The following is a 20,429-nucleotide window of genomic DNA, read 5'->3' on the forward strand; positions in this document are numbered from 1 at the left end:
AAACCAAGGATAGGCAATTATTTCTTCTGTTTATTTATTTCATTAAAATAATTTATGTAGRAGATGCACACTGCATCAAAAATACTTGTTAACATGTAGGTTTGTCATGCAATGTTTTGRTAGAGCTTAGTTTGGAGCTAGGGAACTTTTCTTAAGGCCACTCATTTGGCCATACAATGCTGTAATCTATGTTCTGATGTGGTTTGTCAGTAAAATGGCATTTATAGACTGACATTTTGTTCCCAACTCCAGGAAGAAGCTCTGAGGCGACAACGRGAACAGGAAATTGCACTAAGGCGGCAGCGGGAGGAAGAGGAGAGGCAACAACAGGAGGAAGCACTTAGGAGATTGGAGGAGAGAAGAAGAGAGGAGGAGGAAAGACGTCAGCGAGAGGAGTTAATTCGTAAACAGGTGAAAATGGCTGAAGGTGTCTCTTGTGTTTAATTATGGAGTCTGCCAGGATAAACAGGCTTTGGAACTTGCACCTGTGCTTGAGTGACCATCAGTTTTGGTCAAAGAAAGCAGAGCTTGCAGACAGTATCAAGTGAATGAAAAAATGTTTTTTTTTACCTGTATCCTGGTTTCAGATGRAACAACCAGAATCCAATATGCCCTTAGGTAAAGAGATTTGGATAGGAGTGTTCTCCCTTCACATTTGAGGCTTAAGAATGACTTTGCAATCCCGTATTTATACTCCTTTCTAAGGCAGAGTACAGTACCACAATAACTGTTTTGAATTATCACTCTCTGGGCCTTTCCTGTAGAATTGGCATCTTCAGTGTCATCTGAGATGATCAGTTTTGGCAGTCTTTCTGTGCAATGCCAAGACTGTATCCATTGCCAGAGTTCTAACTTTTTTGCTTCCCTTTTCTTGTTTTATTAACAGGATTTTTTTCTTCTTGGGGTCAACATTAGAAGTCCCTATTGGGGAGCTTCAGCTTCCAGTCCCCTAATTGATACTGTCATAGTCTTTTKGCCAAACTAATCTTGAAACATGATTGGCTTCACATGAACTTCCAGGTCCATTCCAGCATTCCCAGTTAGTATTTAAAAATTCCTTTCCAGCRTCCTCCCTTGTAAGATGTTCATCACCGTTTCTGTCCTTTGTTGGCAGAAACATCTTCTCTAAAACTCTAGTWTTGAGTAACAACAGTAAGCAGCTCCATTTTTATCACCTGTCTCTTGTGTTATTTTTGCTAAGTTTTATTCTACTGAAAGTGTAGCAGTACTGTTAGTATAAGCAGGCAGAAGCTCAGACTGAAAGTGTGTATCTACTAGAAGGAAAGTAGTAAGAAATTAGGTGGTGTGTATTAGGGAGATGTCAGTCTCTTCCAGGTTCCTTCGTGAAGCTATGGGAAGTGTGTTTTTAGGGATTATAGACTATATTTCTGGGCTTTCTTGCCTGAGAAATGCAAAGATAYATAAACAACCCAAACAGCACAGATTACAGATAAAATGGGCTCTCTCTTTACTGTCAGAATATCAGTACCACAGAGTTAGGAGTATTCTAAATTATGCTAAGTCTCCTTAGACTTTCTTCTTTTCTGTGTCCTGGGAAGGAAGAGGAGGCTGCCAAATGGGCGCGTGAGGAGGAGGAAGCSCAGCGGCGGCTGGAGGAGAGCCGGCTGCGCATGGAGGAGGAGGCAGCCCGGCAGCGGCTGGAGGAGGAAGAGCGGAAGCGCAAGGAGCTGGAACTTCAGCGCCAGAAGGAGATCATGAGGCAGAGGCAGCAGCAGCAGGAGGCTTTACGGCGGCTGCAGCAGCAACAGCAACAGCAGCAACTTGCACAAATGAAGGTAACCTGTTCCTGCAGTTTAACTTCCTCTCAGCTTAGCCTGGGAAGCAAAGCCATAGCTGCATTCAGGATTGTAGCTTCGGCAGAGCAGGGGTGGATGAGCTGGCTAGAGAGGGAAGAGGGTAAAGAGTTGATGTGAGAAGAAAGAAGATAAGTAACAAATTAAAAACTAAAAAGGTTCTGACAATAGAAGGACATTAGGAAGGCAACACAGATGGGCCCAGATGCTTTTTCTGCCACAATGAGCAAGGACCAGTGGAAAGTTTCTAAAACTTGGTATTTCTAAAGTCTTTGAAATCTTGATTGCTTATTTTCAGGCAGTAATGTGTTACATTGTTCTTGATACACTGTGTCAAAGACTGATACATCAAAGAATATATAGTTTATATTTTCTGCCTTTTCTTACTTAAATTTTACCATTTTATATCTTCTACAGTTTCGTTAAATTTCAAAGGTGGCCTCTTTTCCCCTGGGTTTATACTGCTTTTTCATATGCTCCAGCAGTCGTCTCTAAAATGTTTTGTAATTCCTGATGATGTCTGTTTTGGTCCAGCTCCCTTCATCTTCGACATGGGGTCAGCAATCAAATTCAGGAGCTTGTCAATCCCAGACCACACTGTCATTGGCAGAAATCCAGAAGTTAGAGGAAGAACGAGAACGGCAGCTCCGGGAAGAGGTAAACAATGCCAGCAGTGGAATGCAACTTGTTAGAGGGGACTCAGCTGTGGGACTGCTTAGCTGTGACTTCAGTTATTAGAAGGAATGGTGAAGATGAAGAATGTTTTTTTGAAATAGCATAGCTCAATGCTATCTGTCAGGCATAGGTTCAGTAAGTACTTGTGTGAAAGTTTTTATAGTTTCTTAGTACGAGAATCCGAAAGGAGGGAAAACTGCACCCTTTTAGCCATAGGAGTGTAATATGTTCACAAAACAGTATAAAATTATTTCACATCCCTATTCCAACAGGTTTGTGGATATGCATGAGACCCGGGCAGCTAAAGGTGGGGTGGGTTTGGGGGGGAACAAGTGATGGTAGGAGAAGGTCTTCATCCAGGAAGCTGACTGCAGTCATGATTTRATAAATTTAGTCTGTCCTAGGCTGATAAACAGTTTGTATTTATTGGCTGCTTAATATCTCCCTTTTTGGAAGAACTGTAATGGCCCAGAAAATTAATAGGTCAGCCAGACTTCTCCAGAAGAAAGTGAAATAAGTTTAAAACCAATTTCCTAGTTTGACTTACAAATAGTAATGACCTTCTGAAGGTATTTAAAAGCACTTTTGTCTTGCATGCAACAGCAAAGGCGTCAGCAGCGTGAGCTAATGAAGGCTCTCCAGCAACAGCAGCAGCAACAGCAGCAAAAATTGTCAGGCTGGGGTAACGTCACCAAACCAACAGGCACCACCAAGTCCCTGCTGGAGATACAGCAGGAAGAGGCAAGGCAGATGCAGAAACAGCAGCAACAGCAGCACCAGCAGCCTAACAGAGTTAGAAATACCACGGTAAATTTATCTAATCAGTATGTGGAGGAAAGCAGCCATGCTGGTTACCTCTGTCCATGTCTGTTCTGTTGGGTCTGTGCTAATAACCAGCATCTCTTTATTGTGTCTCAACAGCACTCTAACCTGCACACCAGCATTGGGAATTCAGTGTGGGGCTCTCTAAACACTAATCCCAGCAACCAGTGGGCATCAGACCTAGTCAGTAGCATCTGGAGTAACGCTGATACCAAAAACTCAAACATGGGTTTCTGGGATGATGCAGTGAAGGAAGTGGGACCTCGCAACTCGACCAATAAAAACAAAAGCAATGCCAGCCTCAGGTAGGATCTGGGGACCGTGCTTTTGCAAAGAAAGGCTGYCACTCCTGTCATGATCACTTAGTTATTACATCTTCATGTGTTTTCCTTTTTTTTTTCTGGGTCATTTAGGATCTGTTTTGACAAAAAAAAATATGGCTAATAGGTTCATTTTGTCACCTGCTTAGAAAATTATTTGGTTCTTAAAAAGTGTTTGCATCTTGTAAAATAGTGAGTCTTACAACACTGTACTGTGTACTGTACTGTGGGTAAGCCTCATAACTGATAATCTAATATGTACATTTTCTTTACCTCAGTAAATCTGTAGGCATTACAAGTAGACAAAACAAGAAGGTAGAAGAAGAGGAGAAGCTGTTAAAATTGTTCCAGGGCGTTAATAAAGCCCAGGATGGATTCACTCAGTGGTGTGAACAGATGCTTCATGCACTCAATACAGCCAACAACTTAGATGGTAAGTGATGGAGAGGAATGGGAAGAAGAGTATGTGTTTTGTTTCCTGACCAGGTAGCTCTGAGGGACTGTAATGGCATCAGACTAATGCTTCCAATGCAGTCAGTGAAAGAACATCATTAAATACTGGCCAGAAGAACTGGCTGCATCCTCTTGGTTTTCTATAGCAAATCAGTGGGATTTGAAGTTCTAAAGTCTCCCAGCCCTGCTGAGGATTTGTGGTAGTTGTGGAAGCATTGTCAGGTGGATGAGGATCTAGTTTCATCCTGCATTGCATGATAGGGCTTTATTCCAGGGAACTGGGAAGGGCAACCTGCTAGATCAGCAAATATTTGACATATATCTGGCATTGGTTTATTGCATGCGTGTGTTTACTATCAACATGCATTCCCTCATGGTCTGCCTTCTTCTTGCAGTTCCCACATTTGTTTCTTTCCTGAAGGAAGTGGAGTCTCCCTATGAGGTCCATGACTACATCCGAGCCTACCTTGGGGACACTCCTGAGGCCAAGGAGTTTGCCAAGCAGTTCCTCGAGCGCCGTGCCAAACAGAAAGCCAGTCAGCAGCGRCAACAGCAGCAACAGCAGGTAAAGGTGGCTCTACTCTGCCTGGGACTGTGAGGCTGGAGAGTTAGCACCCCGCTGGACTGGTGAGCAGGGTTTTGCACATCCTGGCAGCTGCAAAGAATAAAGTGGCTTTCTAGTTTCTACTACAGAATCAAATTTCCTTTGCAACTCAACAGTTGAGGATAGCTGTAGATCAGAGTGTTTTTGCATGGTAACCTAGGAAGTGCTGGGGAAAGATGAAGTGGGTACATCAGTAGCTAGTGCTTCCACATGGATATAGGAAGCGTTTTGGGCTCTCTAAATATTTTCTGTATGAAGAAACCAGACTTCATTGTGCTSTATAATTCTTGTCCTTAATTTGTTCTCTAGGATTCAGTGTGGGGGATGAACCACAGTTCACTACATTCAGTCTTTCAGACCAATCAGAGCAACAACCAGCAGTCCAACTTTGAGGCTGTGCAGAGYGGCAAGAAAAAGAAGAAACAGAAAATGGTTCGAGCAGATCCCAGCTTGTTAGGTCAGTTTTAGTTTTTAAAAACTAACATTTAATTTGGTAGTGATGGATTACTTTGAGGAATATAGGGAAYTCATTGACCTTAAATGGTAATACTGATTTTTGAGTAGAAAAGTTGAAATGTCTTTAGATTTTTTTCAATAATATTATTTATTTAATGATTTGAAAAATTCCCTACCAGTCTCAGGGAAAACTTTTGTCAAACTTTTTYTCATGTAATGGCCTCTTTGATACCTGGGTTATTACCTGGAACCTCTGAGTAGTCAGGGATGTCAGTTAAATTGTCTTTCCTCTTCTGAGTTGACTTACACCTATTCTATTGGTTTAATGCTAACTGATTCTTTGAAGAAAAGCATGTTTTCCTTTCTTTTATGAGGAGCAGCTTTCTGAGGTTGCTTTTATGCCTTCCGTTTATGCCTTCATTGCCTTTTTACAGGAGCTAACCACTACCCTAGTCAGAAAAGACAACAAAGGTTGAAGTGGTCACAGATTTTCAGTTGGAGACTGTAGAGAAGATGACATCAYCAGCAGTCCTTTATTTATTTATTATGTTCTGTGTCTTAATTTTTATGTGAGGCTGAACCAGCCCCTAGAGCATTTGTGGAATAGTTTCTTTGAAGTGKTCTTTAAGGTACTGAGGACATTGTGTGCGTGCACGGACACTGTGGGGTGACAGATCCCTGTCATGTCCATTGTGGAATAAATGTGTCCATGCTTGTGYTCTGTGTGACAGTGAAGACACTAGGGCAGTGCACTGGGCCAGGCTTTGTTGTGCTGCTGCTGCTGAACTTAATTGYAAAGAAGCCARCTGTTATCCACCTGAAGTCACTGCTTTTTCAGGGCTGTCGCAGAGCCCTGCCCTTGTTTTTTGTCTTACTTTTTTTTTTTTTTTKTYATTCTCACCAAAGTCAGTACTCTTCAACTAAATCAGTGATTTCTGCATTGGTGTGTACTGAGCTCAGTGGAATCCTGACCTCGGCCACCCCAAGGTGCCCATCCAGTGAGTCTGATCTGGGTGCTCAGTTGAATATATTAAAAAACCAGCTCATCTAATGTGTAGAAGAGATCACTAAGTACAATTCAGAAGTTGCAACTGTAAGAGAAATAGTATATATGCAGTGTATGCAGCTTACAAAAATTCATGCACTCTCTCCTTTACAAAACAATTTCAGATGCTTTTAGGCAACACYGCCACGTGAGGGAGCCAGAACAATTTTTCTAAACCTACTGAGCAGAGCATTACTTGAAGATAAGTGGAAAGCAGTTGGTTATCTAGCACAGACCAAGTCTGTTATCTAGCACAGACCTGTGTAGCACTCTCAAGACACTGAAATGTGAACTTTGTGTTTAGTAACCTTACACAAGAGCAATTTCCCTTTTCTCATACTCCAGATGAGGTTGGTACAGCCCTAAAAATGGGATTTCAGTGGGAAAGCTGCATTTGATATATTGAATTTTTTCCTTGTTGAAAGTGTTTTCACTCTTTCTCACACTTGTCTCATGTGCATCATGTCCTCAGTATATATGTCTAAAAGGTTGGGTAGAAATCTGGGTGCATCTTGAGCCACCTGCATGGCCCTGTGTAACTTTGTGCATTTTCATGTTGTACTCCTGAGAGAGAAAGTTATAAAAAAGCATGGAAATAGATATGATTGCCATTAGATTTCATACATGTATTGAGACTTTAAAGTAGGGAGCGAAATTGGTCACAGCTCCTGAAGGGTTGAGCTGGATTCTGCATGTGCATTCCAAGTTCTCAGAATGCCCRTTTCTACCTCTTAGCCCATGTAAGTATGGTGTTAGCAGCTGCTTCTAAGAACTAGTTGACTTAAACATGCTCCCTTTCAAGATGTTGCAGAGCCACATTGCCACCATGTGCCTTGTACTGGGTCTGCAGGTACCATCTTTTACATGGAGCTTGAAAACAGTCTTCTGATCTTTTAAAGACCCAAGTAATGCTTGTCTAAATATACAGCTGATTATCTTGGAGTTATTAAGGACAAAACCAAACAGTTAGGGTGACTGTATCTATAGCTGAATTGCCCCTAGTTTTTATCTGATGTGTATGATTCACTTCTTTTACATATGCTGCTGCATGTAACAGATGTTTTGTATCAAGTATGCTATTCCACATCCAGATTTTTAACCAGTCCTTCTTGGTTCACAGGGTTTTCAGTGAATGCTTCATCAGAGCGGCTCAATATGGGAGAAATAGAGACTTTGGAAGACTACTGAGCATGTGCAAATCAACTGGCTTTTCCTGCATCTGTTAACCATGGATTCTCTGTTTGGACACCGTACTCTCCACCTTGTGCTGTTCTTTGCCTCGCAGTGAATCACAGGATCAATCATCTCAGGCTGCTTCCTCTGGCCCCAGCAAACCCTTTCTGCCCAGGATTGCACGGCATTGTTCCTACTGTCAGCCCAGTCAAGTGGACTTTGTTCAGAGCTCCGGGAGGGTGGGATTTAGGATTTGTTCACAACAAGGCTGAACTGGGCAGCAAGCTTTCACTGTGCTGTGATTCCTTCTGCTGACATACCTGGAAAAAAAAAATCAGTTGGGATTCTGCAAACCATTGCTTCCTTCTCCTGGTTACTCTTACCACATCCAACGCGTGCAGTCATATGGAGAGAGAGAGATTGAGAGTTTGTGGTTAACAGATGTTGGTCAAAACCAAAATGCCACACAGATACTGATTTGGCTGCTCCGTCAGGGCAAGAGGTGCTCTCCCGGCCAGGAGATGCATTCATAAGCTACCCTTAGAACTGGCAACAGCAGGAGAGGGGCGGTGGTGGGCACAGTTTAGCTTGGGTTGGTTTGAAGTTGCACACCCCCTGCCAGCCCTTCTCAGCACATTATTTTTGGAGGGAAAGCTCGAGTCTGTCTTTATTAGGTGGTGATGCTGAAGCTGGTGGAGTTCCTGACGACATACTCCAGGCATCCTGGACAAGTGGGGAGTTCTGCTCTGGAAAAAGGGGGATGGCATCTCTTCTTTCAGGTTGAATTTACCCCTTAAATACTACCTTCAGAGGGTTAGGACCAGTTTATTTTACRCTCTTTTCCTGCAATTTTGTCTCGTTTAAGAGACGGTGGGATCTTTACAGTGTGGATCTGTAGTCTCTGGAGGGGGTGAACCCTGGCTTTCAGAAACGTGCCAGCAGCCTCAGCTGGTTGTCACTTGAAGCAGTGCTTAGGTATCAAGCAGAGATGCCCTTTTGCCGTGAAGAGAGACACTGGAAGACGAAGCTTTGTGCAATGATGGCCCTGCTTATCTTCTACACCTTAAAGTACTTCACGCACCTTCACTGGGATCCATAACCTCTAAGTTGTCATGGAGTCATAACCTTCCTCTCTCACCGAAAGATTAACATCGCCTTCCCTGCTCCACCTACCCACCCACCCCCATGCACACGCCACAAAAGACAGAGAAGGAGAACTGCCAAATGCACTTAGTTTGAACCCCCTAATCCCATCTCCCGTCCCCAGAGGGGTGTAATCTGCGAAGGGAAATACGCTGCAGTTTTGGTGGAGTTGTATAAAGGTGTCTGTTGTTCTGTCATCACTGCCTAAAGAAAACAGTTCGAGTTGCTCAAGAGCAGTTTGGCTTTGGATTTTATTTTGTTTGGTTTATTCATTTTTTTGGGGTCACCTTCCCCTTCTCCTCCTCTCTCTTCCCCCTGCCCCCAAACATGTACAGTAACTATACAGAGACTGCTGCAGACTTGTATATAGTTTTTGGATCCAATAGCATGGAGAGACTTGGAACTGTTGCAAATCTGGTCTCCCTGTCTCCTTTGCTTTGTAAATTCATAAAAGGGGGAAGAGGGGTAGTTAAAAATGTTTACAAAACTTTAAACTCCCTCTGAACTTTTGCCAGTGTGAGGGGGGAAAGAGAGAACTTAAATAAAACCTGGTTGTATTATATCTGAGAGAAAGCTTTCTGCTTGCTTTTGTCAAAGCTGAGTTTTGAGATAATTCCTGGTGCTAAAACTCACCCAGAACTCGACTTGCATCAGTTTCCATCAAGAAACAGCAAGCAAATACATAGGATGTGGAACAACAACTGCTGCTTTATTTCTTCCCTGGTGCGGATACYAGTTGATTTTTCTACTTGATAATTTTAGAGTTCAAATAAACACCAGTAAGTTGAGATGGGAAAATTCTAACAAGAAAGCTTTAATTTTCCTCTGCTCTCTGTAGAGAAACGTGTGCATTCACTCTGGTGCTGTTTATGCAGGGGAGATCAAGCCATGGCTGGTTTTCTCTTAATACAAACACTCGGCCGCAGAGCCTCCTTTGCCAGTCAGTGCCCACCCCACCCACCCCAATTCACTGCCCTAAATGAGGGGTTTTATTTCTCCCCTCAGCCTAAAGTCCACATGGATACCTTGTAAGTTCCCCTTTTTAGACTTATTTTCTGTTTTTTTCTACTTGTTTTTTTTTTTTTTTTTTTTTTTTTTTTTTTTTTTTTTTTTTTTTTTTTTTTTTTTTTTTTTTTTTGTGTGGAAAATCTCAGTTAAAGTGATAAATGTCCTGCTATTCACATGACCACAGAAATTAAGTATGCTGTGGCCTAACTTACATGGTACTCTTGCATGATGTTTAGCTGATGTCTGAAAGAGAAGTTTGTGTTTAGGCTGATAGCCTGAGTTGGTTTTAATATCTTCTTTTTTTAGCATATAAGGTGTGTGGTTCCTAAGTGCTTTCTCTTTTCTTAGTGGTATGATCTAATTTCTGCAAGCTAATTTTGGACTCGTCTCTACCATGTAAGAAATACACAAAAGCCTGTTMGTTTCCAGCTCAGCTGGGGAGCAGGAAAGGAACAGCTCTTCAATTGCTAAATGAAAATGCAGAAATGCAAGCAGGGAAAATGTGCAATAATTTGTGAAACCCCAGGGACCTCACTCAGCTCCTGAGTTTGTAGATAATGGACCAGTGGGGAAGATACTGTTCTTAATACTGAAAGATTCTGCTTTCTGTRTTTAGTATGAAGGTAAGGTGGTGGCATGTGCAGATTGTGTGCTCAGGTGACTTGTTTACCTTCTGTGACAAACGGGACCCTTTTCTGCAGCAAGATTTGTTTGGATCAGTAGGTATGGGGAAAAAAGGGGCTCCAAAAAGCAAAGCAAACTCTCAGCAGAAAAATTTGAATCTGAAATTTGTGACAAAACTACTTGTGTCATAAAGAACTGACATTGGGGTGTTTTGTACTTCATTGCATGATGGAAAACCATGAAGTATTTCAYCATCATATCAGCTTCACAATACAAAACTTGTTCTGTGCCCATCAGCTGGAGCGTTCCCCATTTTATCCACCTTGTCCTTTCCCCAGTCTCTGTTACTACAAATAAGATTTGAAACAAACCTGGGTTTTCTGTGTTGTGAACTGTCATGAGCCCCTGTGGCAGGTAGGGATGGAGTGGTGGAGGTGGTGTCTGAGCAGTTGGGATCCGAGAAGGATGCTGGCCTTGCCTGCCAAAGGCAATTCTCYGCAACGTTTGGAGACTTTTGACAGCAGTTCTGAGAGCACCCATGRTTCTCAGGCCAGCTCTTTAAGTATTCCACCCAGGAGCAAGAATGCCATGGAGCTGCTCTGGCTCTGAGTCAGAGCATTTTAGCCTCGSAAGATTAAAGCTCCTGGTCTTTTCTGTCCCTACCCTGCAATGCTCTGCCRGCCTGCACAGTGAGGGAGAGCAGAGCCCTGGGATGGGCTGCCTGCTCTCAGGGTGAACTGCCCCCATGGCTCCTGTGTTCTTTCCTGTGCCTCGGGATGGCAGCCCATATTGGAAGGCGTTCCAGGAGCACTCTCATGGCCTCTGGGAAGGGCTCACCAACAACTGCTCGTGTGTGCAGTGGCCTGGCAGGGTCCTGACGGCTCTCCTCAGCTGCCTGTGGGGTTTTAGGAAAAAGTTTGGGAGGGTGGAGCTACCTTCAGGAGGAGGTGTGCTCCTGGAGCCAGAGCGAGGGAGGCTCTGCTGGACTGCACTCTCTACACACACTTGCAGTTGAGAAGAACTTTTTTTTTTCTTCTTTTTTTTTTAACCTGACTGGACAAAATTTTTATTATACCAGTGAGATTTCCAAGTTATTTTGTACCTTGAAGAGTTTAAGGATTCCTGGCAACGCTTYTCCTGAGGGAAGCCATGCCTTACCACCGAGTCCTTCACCTGGTCGTGCTAGCAGTGTGCAGCATCCTGGTCCCTGCTGTGCTGGCAGGTAAGGAGCTTTGTTTGCATTTAAAGCCCAAAAGCATCCGAGATCCTTGGCTACAGTACCTCTCTCCTCCCTCCCCTGGTAACATTCATAAGTATGTATTGAATTAGAATTAATTAATGGAAACTAACTTTGGTGGCTGCTGGTGAGTAAGAATATATTCTCAGTGGAGAAAATCCATTGTAACTCTGCAGAGCAGCAGTAGCACCTGCATGAGCATTGGTGGCTGGGGGACRCATCAGTCAGCAGGAGATGGAAAACCTCTCAGCAGCTGATGAGGCAGGCTCTCCCTTAAGCTTTTAATGGCAGGAAGAAGTTAAAATTATGGAAAGAAACATTTTTCTCTGGCTAAAGCATGTATGCCAGTTCCTGGTTCCGTCTGTGCTCTCTATTGCAGCGGAGTGTAACATCTGCTGTGGGCAGAAATAGGGATGTGCCATGAAAACCTCAGTCCAAAGCCAAGGTGYACATCCTTACGGGGTCACTGGAGCTGGGGAACGAGGCAGTGCTGGGAAGGTGCCTTGCCCTGATGTGTGTGCACTGAGGTGATGGGGGGAAGAAGAATAGGAGAGATGTTTGTGTAAGGCACTATATTTCTGGTGACTTACTAATTTCAGCCTTATCTGTTCCTGGCTTCAGCAGAGCTGTGCTGGCTGCAGGGAGCCGAGGGCACAGGCAGCTTCAAAGGCTGAAGGTCTGTGGTGGGTTTTACAGCTGGGGAAAAACTTGACTTCTAAACCGATTGCACTGATGGGCTCTGAGTGTACAGGTGGAAACTCCTATGGGGAACTGTTCCCCCAAAGCCTTTCTTTCAGTGGAGGTGAGGCTGAAGAGGYAGCTGGGGCCAAGATAGCAGGCCGGAGCACAGTGTTTGTTTTCCTGTATTTCTGTCCTTCCTTCCAAGACCTGGAGCGATGTTGTTTTGCAGTTCCCTCCCAATTTTTTCTGAGCATTTTGCCTTGCAGAGATATCCTGGCCAGTTGCCTAACAGATTAAATTATGAAATTATTTCTTTTTAAAGTAGCTTTCATATGGGTAGGGGAATTTACTACTGTGCCTGGCAGGAACATCTGTGGTGCAGGAGTAAAATTACTGGAGCTGGTATCCTCTCCTTCTAGAATACCTTCTTTCTGGGAAACCTAAGAAATGGGCACTAAAAAGTGGGGATTTTCCTTCTCAAATGATGAGTTTTTTTGTACAATGGAACATTAATCACTAGCAGTTTCCATTTGTGCCTTGCTCTTGCTCTCAGCAGTGACCATGCTCTTCCCCTGTGCCAGGTAAGATCTTTTCTTACTTATTAACARTATTTCACTCTGCAGGAAGTGATTAATTTCCAGTGAGAATTCAATCTGCTTCCTCTCTGAGCTGKGATCTCTTCTATGCTGTTTTAAATTTCCACTATTTGGTGCATGTTCTCTGCTCCCCTGCTTGCCAGCTTTTCCATGCTCTGGCATTGCCGCTGTGGTTTGTGCCTGGTGCTGCCTCCCTGTGTCGCTTTGTTCCCTGTGAAATTCTCCCATTTGCCTGTTCCCGTTATAGGGCGAGTCAGCCTCATGCAGTGAGGCTTGAAGGGCTTAGTAGTGGGGAGTGCAATGTTCAGATCTTGGGCTGTAGGAGAGATTCCATGCTTTCTCTGCAGTGTTTCAGAGACTTCAAGCCTCTTTAACATGTTGTTCCTTGCTCTCTCAGAGAGGACAGGAGGAAACCAGCCTGGACAGTAAGCCATCCCAGGAGCATGATTCTCTGCTGCATTAGACATGGAGAGCTCCTGCCCCCTACACAGGCACTTTGAGGGACAGTGGAACTTTTTCTGCCTTTTACTCCAATTAGAAAAGGAAATTTCCTGCCTGGCACAGATAAAGAGGGGAAGGGCAAACAGACAGCCCCTCTGGTCTSTGCACATCCACACACGGCCCTGCCTTTCTGTAAACAAGTTTACTTAGCATCCATCAGAACCGCAGCTCCGCGCTGCTGCACAGGGAGTTCCCTGCCTTGCAAGCCACAGGCTGCCCTTTGTGCCTCTGATGAAGGCCTCCTTTCAGCCCTGCTCTGGCCCTATGCCTGTCAAGGCCAACTGGGGCTGGACAGCCCCTTGCTGGCCTTGGAGTTCACCAGCCRCTGCTCTTTCATCTCAGCACCTCTGACTCTCCCCAGCAGAACCCTCCAGGGTGGGCAGAGTGGGTTCTGACTTGGGGAGGGCTGCAGCTTGTGCTGGCCATGTAGACCCCAGGTCCAGGATGAGTTTCCTCTCCCTGTTGACTGCTTGCCCAGCTGGTCTGGTTTCCTGGACAGCATGGTCAGGGCCCTGSAGCTGGGGAAAGTGTGAACTTCTCTAAGTTACTGAGCTCTTTCCAACATCCCAYTTGTCAAAGACAGGGAAACAACCAAGCACATCTTTAACCCCCTTTGTTTGCATCATCTGGGTGCAACAGGGAGCAGCCAGCTCAAGGACCTGTGACAAACCTAAGCCTTCTCTTTCTCCCAGCCTAAGTGACACGTAGGCATAGAGCACCGGATTGTGAAGAGCTGATTTTTTTTTCTTCTATCAGCAAACCCAGCTTCAATTTCTATAATGGATTCAGAGCTCCAAGTGAAGTGGAAGTTAGTAGAAAGCCTTTGCAAGGTGTTGGCTTCTGAACGTGTGTATATTTGGTATTTAAATTCATAYGTGGGTTCATGAGTTTGTTTTGAGCTACTGTGGAAATATGTAACACTGCAGTACACATSAGAGTGAGTCTGGGGGAAAGAAAACAGCAGAGTACATGTGCTAAAGGAAAACACAGGAGAGCACCTTAACTAAGGACATCTTTCTGTAGCAGCTTGTGTGTCTTTGTTTTCAACTACAGGCGAATAGAAGATTTTTTAGGCAGTTTTTAAAAGCTTAAGTACTAGAACGTGAGTTCCAGTAAATAGGGTTTTTTTTTGGCAAATTTTGGGGAAAGATGTGGTTGTTCCAGCAGATCTGTCCAGACTTGAACCAGGACATTTTAAGCCATTACTCAACCTTGCTCTGCTCCAACACTCCCTATGAATTTCTGACGCTGGTATCAGCTCCTGAATCTAGGTTGCAAGTGGAGAGTGAGGACRATGAGGTGCTGAAGCCAGCTTGTCTGAGGATGAGTCTTGGCCACTGGTGTGTGACCTCTAGGGACAATAATGTGACATAGCCACATCTGCTTACTTTAAGGTCTTAGAGTCAGCCTGTGAGGAGCGTCTCATTCCTTCAGATTTGTTGTTCTTCCCCTGGGGCTGTCATTTGTAGAGACTCTTCCAATCTTACTTTTCAGTCACCAAGTACCTGGGGCACGCACTGGCTACCATGCCATTGTGCTGTTAGGTTACCCCACCTTTGTCTTTCTGAGCATGAAAAGATCAGTTTTATCAAGTTGCCTTYATCATCATGCCCTCTAGACCTTTCTATATCCCGTATGTCTGGGTTCCCACTGGCCCCTGCATCACTTGGAAAACTCATCATGTATTTATAGTAATTCTGGTATTTGCTTCCTATTTCCTCACCTCAGTTATAACTAACCTGTGCTGGGGAGAGGGAGAAGACATAATGCAGGCAGAGAGATTTCCCTAAAATAAGACAATTTGTAGTATTTGTGCGGGGAGGAAGAATTGCCATCATCCACCTGGCCTTCGGCAGAGCACTGTAATACTTTTGTCCAGTTCCATCACCAGTAAAAACCCAATAAGATTATTGCACGTCTTTCTCCTAAGTGTTCTCCAGCTGTATTTCTCATGAAAAGGCTTTTAYGGTTGCCCTCAGCTTGTGCTTCAGTGCTGAGCCAGGGCTAATGATGGGAAAGAGCTCATTTGTGCCAGGGGCTGGAGGTTTCCCTCCCTCCAGAGCAGCTGGCACTGAGGCACAGAGCCCTGGCAGTGGTGGTCACTCGTGTGCCTCAGCAGCCTGACAGTCCCTCCATGTGCCCCCAGCCACCCCTGCCAAGGCCCTCCAGGGCAAATAAACCATGTGAGTGCAGCACAGGCCTTTTCTAGAGCTAGGACTGGTCCTGATACTGATGGCAGCTCACCTAATGCATGGCTCTCTCCCAGATGCTGAACATCTGGTCTTGTGATGGATAGGTGTTTTGAGCATGTTTCTTGCTAGTTCATTTTTGCAAAGCTCTTGGGTAAACAGGAAAGCCATGCATTACCTTACCTTTGATATTTAGGTTCCAGCTTTTGGTTGCATTCTCACCCTGGAGATGGCAGTGTGTTTGGGTGTTCTTACAAGTTAAAGATGTTYGTTCCTGCCCCATGGCCCTGGAGCTTCCCTGTAACTTGTCCTTTCCCTGGAAAAGGCTGCTGCGGGGCCCAGAACTATCACTCGGCATTTGTTGAGGTTCACAGGCTGTATCCTGCCTGCCACAGTCAGGATGACAGTGACTRTGTGGGTGGGCAGACCTGGCCACTCTGGTGCTGCTTTCCCTGTAGATCATGTTTAGARTCCTGGTCTCCTTCCTGCTCATGCACAGAGAAACTGAGCCTGGGAGGAGAAAGACTTTGGTGGTCACCCAAGACACAGGCTGCAGGGCAGAGAATCTCCTGAACTGGTTCCCCTGCCCGTACTTGAGGCCTCTCCAGACTCCCTCCAGCAGGTGACTGGAAAAGGCCCTCATATCTYACTTGGAGACATGAGACTTTATTAACAGTGTGTTGGGTTTTGGCACCCRACACAAACTCTGTCCTTCCCATCACTTTTCTTGCTTTTACTAGGAGACTGAGATGGGATTGTGGYATTTGGTGTGATCCATTAGAGATCTGCCATTCCCAGCCAGCGGCAGCATGGCTGATGCTCACTGGGACTATCATGGGAGCAGSTGTGACACCTCTGCTTGTTAAAGAAACCTGCTGGATGCATGAGGATAGTTAGATGGGTGCTTTGGCCTCTCAGCTGGGCAGCAGTGCAGGCATGTGAGGACATGAGCTTTTGGGTTAGGAAGGAAAATCAGGCATGGAGAAAACAGTGCTGGTTATGAGCAGATGTTTTCCTGGGCTGCAGCARTGGGCTCTGGAGGAACCTGCCTCTYGTTTTGTATCCCTCCCCACTCCATGTGCCTGTGGCAGGGCCCTTGGCATCTGCTCCAGCATCATCAAGGGCAGGAGCTGAGGAGGGGACCAGCAGTGAGCCCTGGCTCCCGGCAAGGCRAGGCTATGGGTATTTCACTTGATGGATGATCAGGAACCCGCTGCTGCCTCTTGAGTTCCCAGCTGTTCTGAGGCACCAGACATGACTGAATGGGTTGTGTTTCCTTGGGCTTAGGCACCATTAGGATAAAACCACAARAGCTCGGGACAGTAAATGCGTATTCAGCACACTCTGTCCTTTCTGTGCAGGTGAACTGAACACGTGTGTCAGTCGGATGAGGGGAATTRACAAAATACATATCCAGCAGCCATCCTTCAAAAAATCATGGAGATCATAAACAAATTAGACTGTTCCCTCTRTATCTGGCTCTCAAAAATAAGCTCCCTGCCTTGCTTAGAGAGATTTGCAATAAATTTTCCAGGAATTAGATGCACTGAGGAAAGACTTTCTGGCACCTCTGGGCCTGGTGGCACCTATGGTCCTTTGCCCTGTGGTTGAAAGGGATAGTGCTCCCTCCTCATGCCTTTGAGAGTGGGGATTGGGAAGGCCCAGGTTGTACATTGTCCCTGGATCTGTTATACATTATTTGAGCTAACACCACTCCCTGGTCACAAGCAAGGTGTATGCCCAGCTCTGGARAGAAAAGACATTCTTGGGAGAGGAAGCAATGCTATCCTACCAGTACTATGTTCCTCTGCCGGTGGGGATAGTGTGGCAGTGTTGGTTCTGGTCCATGGGGTATTGACACAGTCAGGAAGGTCACAGCTAGAGTGTGGCTCTTCTGTATGGAGTCTCTCCCTTACAAAAGCAGCCTGGAACCAGGGCTTCCCAAAGCATTCAGTATGTTTGGTTTCTTCCTAAACCAACAGCTTCCCCATGCCACTACTGCCAGCTAAACAGCCYAGCTCTGCTCATTCTTGCCTTTGTTGTTCTCACTACATTTGGTCACTGAATTCTGTATTTCCTCCTGCTTCATCCTCGGTAGTGAAGCCACATGCTTTAAAGAAGAGAGGTTCACTGGAAATGGCAGTTCTTGAAAGAGACACAGGATGGAATATGAGTCTTCAGCTCTGCTGGTTAGTTTTGCAGCACAGGTTGGGAAGGGTCCTGCAAAGGCTCAAATGTTTGTGGAAAGCCYTCATGGAATACAAACCTCTGTGTGCTTGTTCTGGGGAGCCGAGATGCCACCTCTGATGCAGAGACCACCGTGTGCCAAGTGTGTGAGGACAGGGTGTTCTCTGCTACACCTGGCTTCAGCGAGTRCTGGTGTCCCTGCCTGGCCTAACTGGCACAGGCTGTACACTGGGGACTTTCTTGTCTCTCTCGGTGCTTGTTGGGCTGGAATTAAACCTGGCAGCTGTCTCGCTGGACAYCCAGTATATTTTCTGTCCGTAGAAAGAACTTCCAAAACAAGTCTAGAACTTCATTGTGTTCGTAAGATTGTGGGCAGCTTGGAATAGCTCTGGGGATGGTGGCAGCTACTCTTTCATGCAAGCCCTGCAGTAAGTTCTTGGTGGATTTGCATAGGCAGGAAAGGTGAGTGTTTTGGCCTTCCTGTTCCAGGGAGGGATCTCAAGGGAGAACAGAGTGTGATGGAGCCCGTTAGTGAGGATTCTTTGTTCTCCTCCCACAGTGCTGCCTGTTTACAGGAGGCAAGGAGGGCTCCAGGCACTTGAAGCTGGGGCTGGCATTGCCAAGATGCGCTGCTGCCACCTCTCTTCCTGGGCCACAGAGAGCCTGGGACAACTCTTCAAGTTTCCCAAGGTTCACATGCCAGAGTTGGAGTGCCTGGGGATACCTCTGTGCCTTGCCCTAGGGAGCCCAGGCTGCTTGCTCCAGCTCCTGACACCCTCTTTCCTGGTCGTGATAAGAATTTTGTCAGTTCAGGTGGGCCCTGGCAATGGGTGTTGYTCGTTTCTCTCCCCACTGCTTTTTYCCCCATCCCAGTGCAACATTCCCAGCGGTTTCAGCAAGGAGCTGTGGAATGTCTCCTGCTCCTGCCAGAGCCCACCTGAACAAAGTCAGGCATTGACAGGGAGTGCTCTGTGAGCCACACACAGACAGGGAGGGCTCTTTGGCTTGTTCCCTGACCTGCGGCAGGAAGGAATAACAGGAGACGAGTGGTAACATTAAACAGAGCCTGGCCTGGCTTTCATCTCCCTGGCATGGCAGGGGTGCAGCAGAGGGAAGTCAAGGCTCTGGGGTCCTGTCTGGGGGAGCCATGTCCTATGCTATGCCAGCACCTTGGGCATCCTGCAGTGCACAGGCGGGTGGTGCAGGACAGAAGGGCCCTGACATGTTGTGAATTTGGCCAGCCCAGGTGGCCTGGTGGCCTCTGCCTGTTGACAGTGTGACAGCCCCTCTCAGCTCAGTCCCGTAGGCACCCACGAGTCAACCAGCTGTGGATGTTCATGTGGAGCCTGTTTGTGCTTGAGGAGAGGTCACAGGGTGGCAGGGGACTTCCCTTTGTCCTGTGTGTGCTGTGTGTGCGCTAGGTTGCTACAAAAGCATTGCCTTTGGCTGCTCTGAGTGTGGCTGTTGAGCAGAGGTGATGCCCCCTCTGAGGATCACACCTGGGAGGGTTCTCAGCCCTCGGGCCACCCTTGACCCGCCCCAGAGCCACCTGGGGCWCCTGGCAGGTAGCTGGAGCCCTGGGACCCGCTGAGCTGTGGTTGTCACTAGTAGGCTGACCGGGCCCCCATGCCCTGGGTGCTTGTCTTCCAGCAGAGTACCCGCAGGGCCCGGTCCCCACCCTCTGGAACGAGCCGCCCGAGCTGCCCTCCGGAGCCGGCCCCTTCGACGCTGCTGCCACCACCCCCCGGCTGTCGGACGCCACTGCCTTCCTCCCGTACACCTCCGAGCTGGAGCCCGAGGACACCACCCACCTGCACCGGCTGGAGGCCGGGGACAGTGAGTGCCTGCCACAGGGACTGCCCGCGGCTCGCTCCCGCAGCCGCCTGCGATGTGCTCGGGGTGGATTTGCACCTTGTGGGCCTGTCACCTCCCGGGAGGGGTTAAAGCCACACTGCTGAGGAGGGGGAGGGTTGCCTGTATTGCCTGCTCGTGGAACCTTCCCTGCTGAAAAGCCTCTGCTGCAGAGCTCTTGCCAGCTCCAAGATGGCTCCAAGACCTTTCTTCCTGCCCCGGGTCTGACCTGTCATGGCAGGCACCTGCCCTGAAAAGCCCCGAGTGCAGGTAGGGCTCTCGGGGACAGTGTGCCTGGAGCTGCCTGAACAGCAAGCAAGAGTGCCTTTGCTGGCTCGTGGCTGTTGATGGGCAGCAACCACCAGTTGATGTGGTCCTGTCACAAGCAAAGCAGCTCTGCCAGTGTGGGTATTAGCAGGAAAACTGGGCATTACCAACCCAGTGTGTGGCAGCTGTCCTTGTCGCTGGGACCTGGCTGAGGTGGTGGTGGCTGGCTACAGCTGCCTGCTCCAAGGTACACAGGACCACACTTGAGCTGTGTGAGGGCATGGGACGTGGCCTGTGCAGAGAACTCTGGGACAAATGTGTGGCCCGCTGCCTGGGGACATACTGGATGTGGGGTGATCCTTGCAGCCCTCCCGTCTGGGCCGCCACTGCCTCTGCTAATCTCACACCTTGTTTTCTGTCCCTGCAGGCTCACTGGGGCCTGGAGCTATCGGTGCCATTGTCATCGCCTCCCTCCTAGGTACGTCTGTGCTTGTGGCCTTGGTCGTCATCACCCTGAGAAAGTTCTCAGCCTCCTGAATTTAATAAAAGATTTTTCTGTTACACAACCAGCCTGCCTCTAGCCCTCAACTGTTACTGTTCTGTCTGCCTGTGGCCCTGGCAGAAATGGTGCCACGGATCCAGGAAAAGCACTGCAGCCCATTTGCTGGGCAGCCAGGCTGCACCAAGTGCTCATCACCCTTGGTGTGTGTCTGTCTCCTGGTTGACACAGATCTGGCGGGGCCTGTCAATCCTGCTCAGGAGGAACCTGTGGCAGTGAGTGGT

General features: G+C 46.9%; 2 protein-coding genes across 14 annotated transcripts in view; both read left to right on the forward strand.

The window, feature by feature from the left end:
- The window catches only part of GIGYF2 (GRB10 interacting GYF protein 2), a 75,484-nt gene extending 65,950 nt beyond the window's left edge, over nt 1-9,534 (forward strand). For 5 of the 12 annotated variants that reach the window (XM_057382360.1, XM_057382361.1, XM_057382364.1 and 2 more), the window contains 9 exons: nt 253-411; nt 1,560-1,796; nt 2,349-2,471; nt 3,093-3,296; nt 3,411-3,611; nt 3,905-4,064; nt 4,480-4,649; nt 4,998-5,145; nt 7,310-9,534. In XM_057382360.1, the coding sequence (XP_057238343.1) occupies nt 253-411; nt 1,560-1,796; nt 2,349-2,471; nt 3,093-3,296; nt 3,411-3,611; nt 3,905-4,064; nt 4,480-4,649; nt 4,998-5,145; nt 7,310-7,377 (1,470 nt within the window). In that variant the 3' untranslated portion in view covers nt 7,378-9,534. The remainder of the gene's footprint in view (nt 1-252; nt 412-1,559; nt 1,797-2,348; nt 2,472-3,092; nt 3,297-3,410; nt 3,612-3,904; nt 4,065-4,479; nt 4,650-4,997; nt 5,146-7,309) is intronic. The other 7 variants (XM_057382359.1, XM_057382365.1, XM_057382371.1 and 4 more) reach the window with 2 other exon arrangements.
- A 1,634-nt stretch (nt 9,535-11,168) lies between these two features.
- Nucleotides 11,169-20,207, forward strand: SNORC (secondary ossification center associated regulator of chondrocyte maturation). Of its 2 annotated transcripts, none has more exons than XM_057382383.1 (3): nt 11,169-11,359; nt 19,179-19,364; nt 20,074-20,207. In XM_057382383.1, exons 1-3 carry the CDS (start codon nt 11,287-11,289, stop codon nt 20,181-20,183), a joined length of 369 nt encoding a protein of 122 aa, XP_057238366.1. In that variant the 5' UTR covers nt 11,169-11,286; the 3' UTR covers nt 20,184-20,207. The 2 variants fall into 2 exon arrangements, with proteins under 2 accessions (XP_057238366.1, XP_057238367.1); XM_057382384.1 differs by having other exon boundaries at nt 19,182-19,364.
- Nucleotides 20,208-20,429: the final 222 nt, after the last annotated feature.

The sequence above is a fragment of the Malurus melanocephalus genome, unplaced genomic scaffold (genome assembly GCF_030028575.1).
Source record: "Malurus melanocephalus ecotype Western Australia unplaced genomic scaffold, MMel_1.1 scaffold_566, whole genome shotgun sequence".
Taxonomy (NCBI): Eukaryota; Metazoa; Chordata; class Aves; order Passeriformes; family Maluridae; genus Malurus; species Malurus melanocephalus.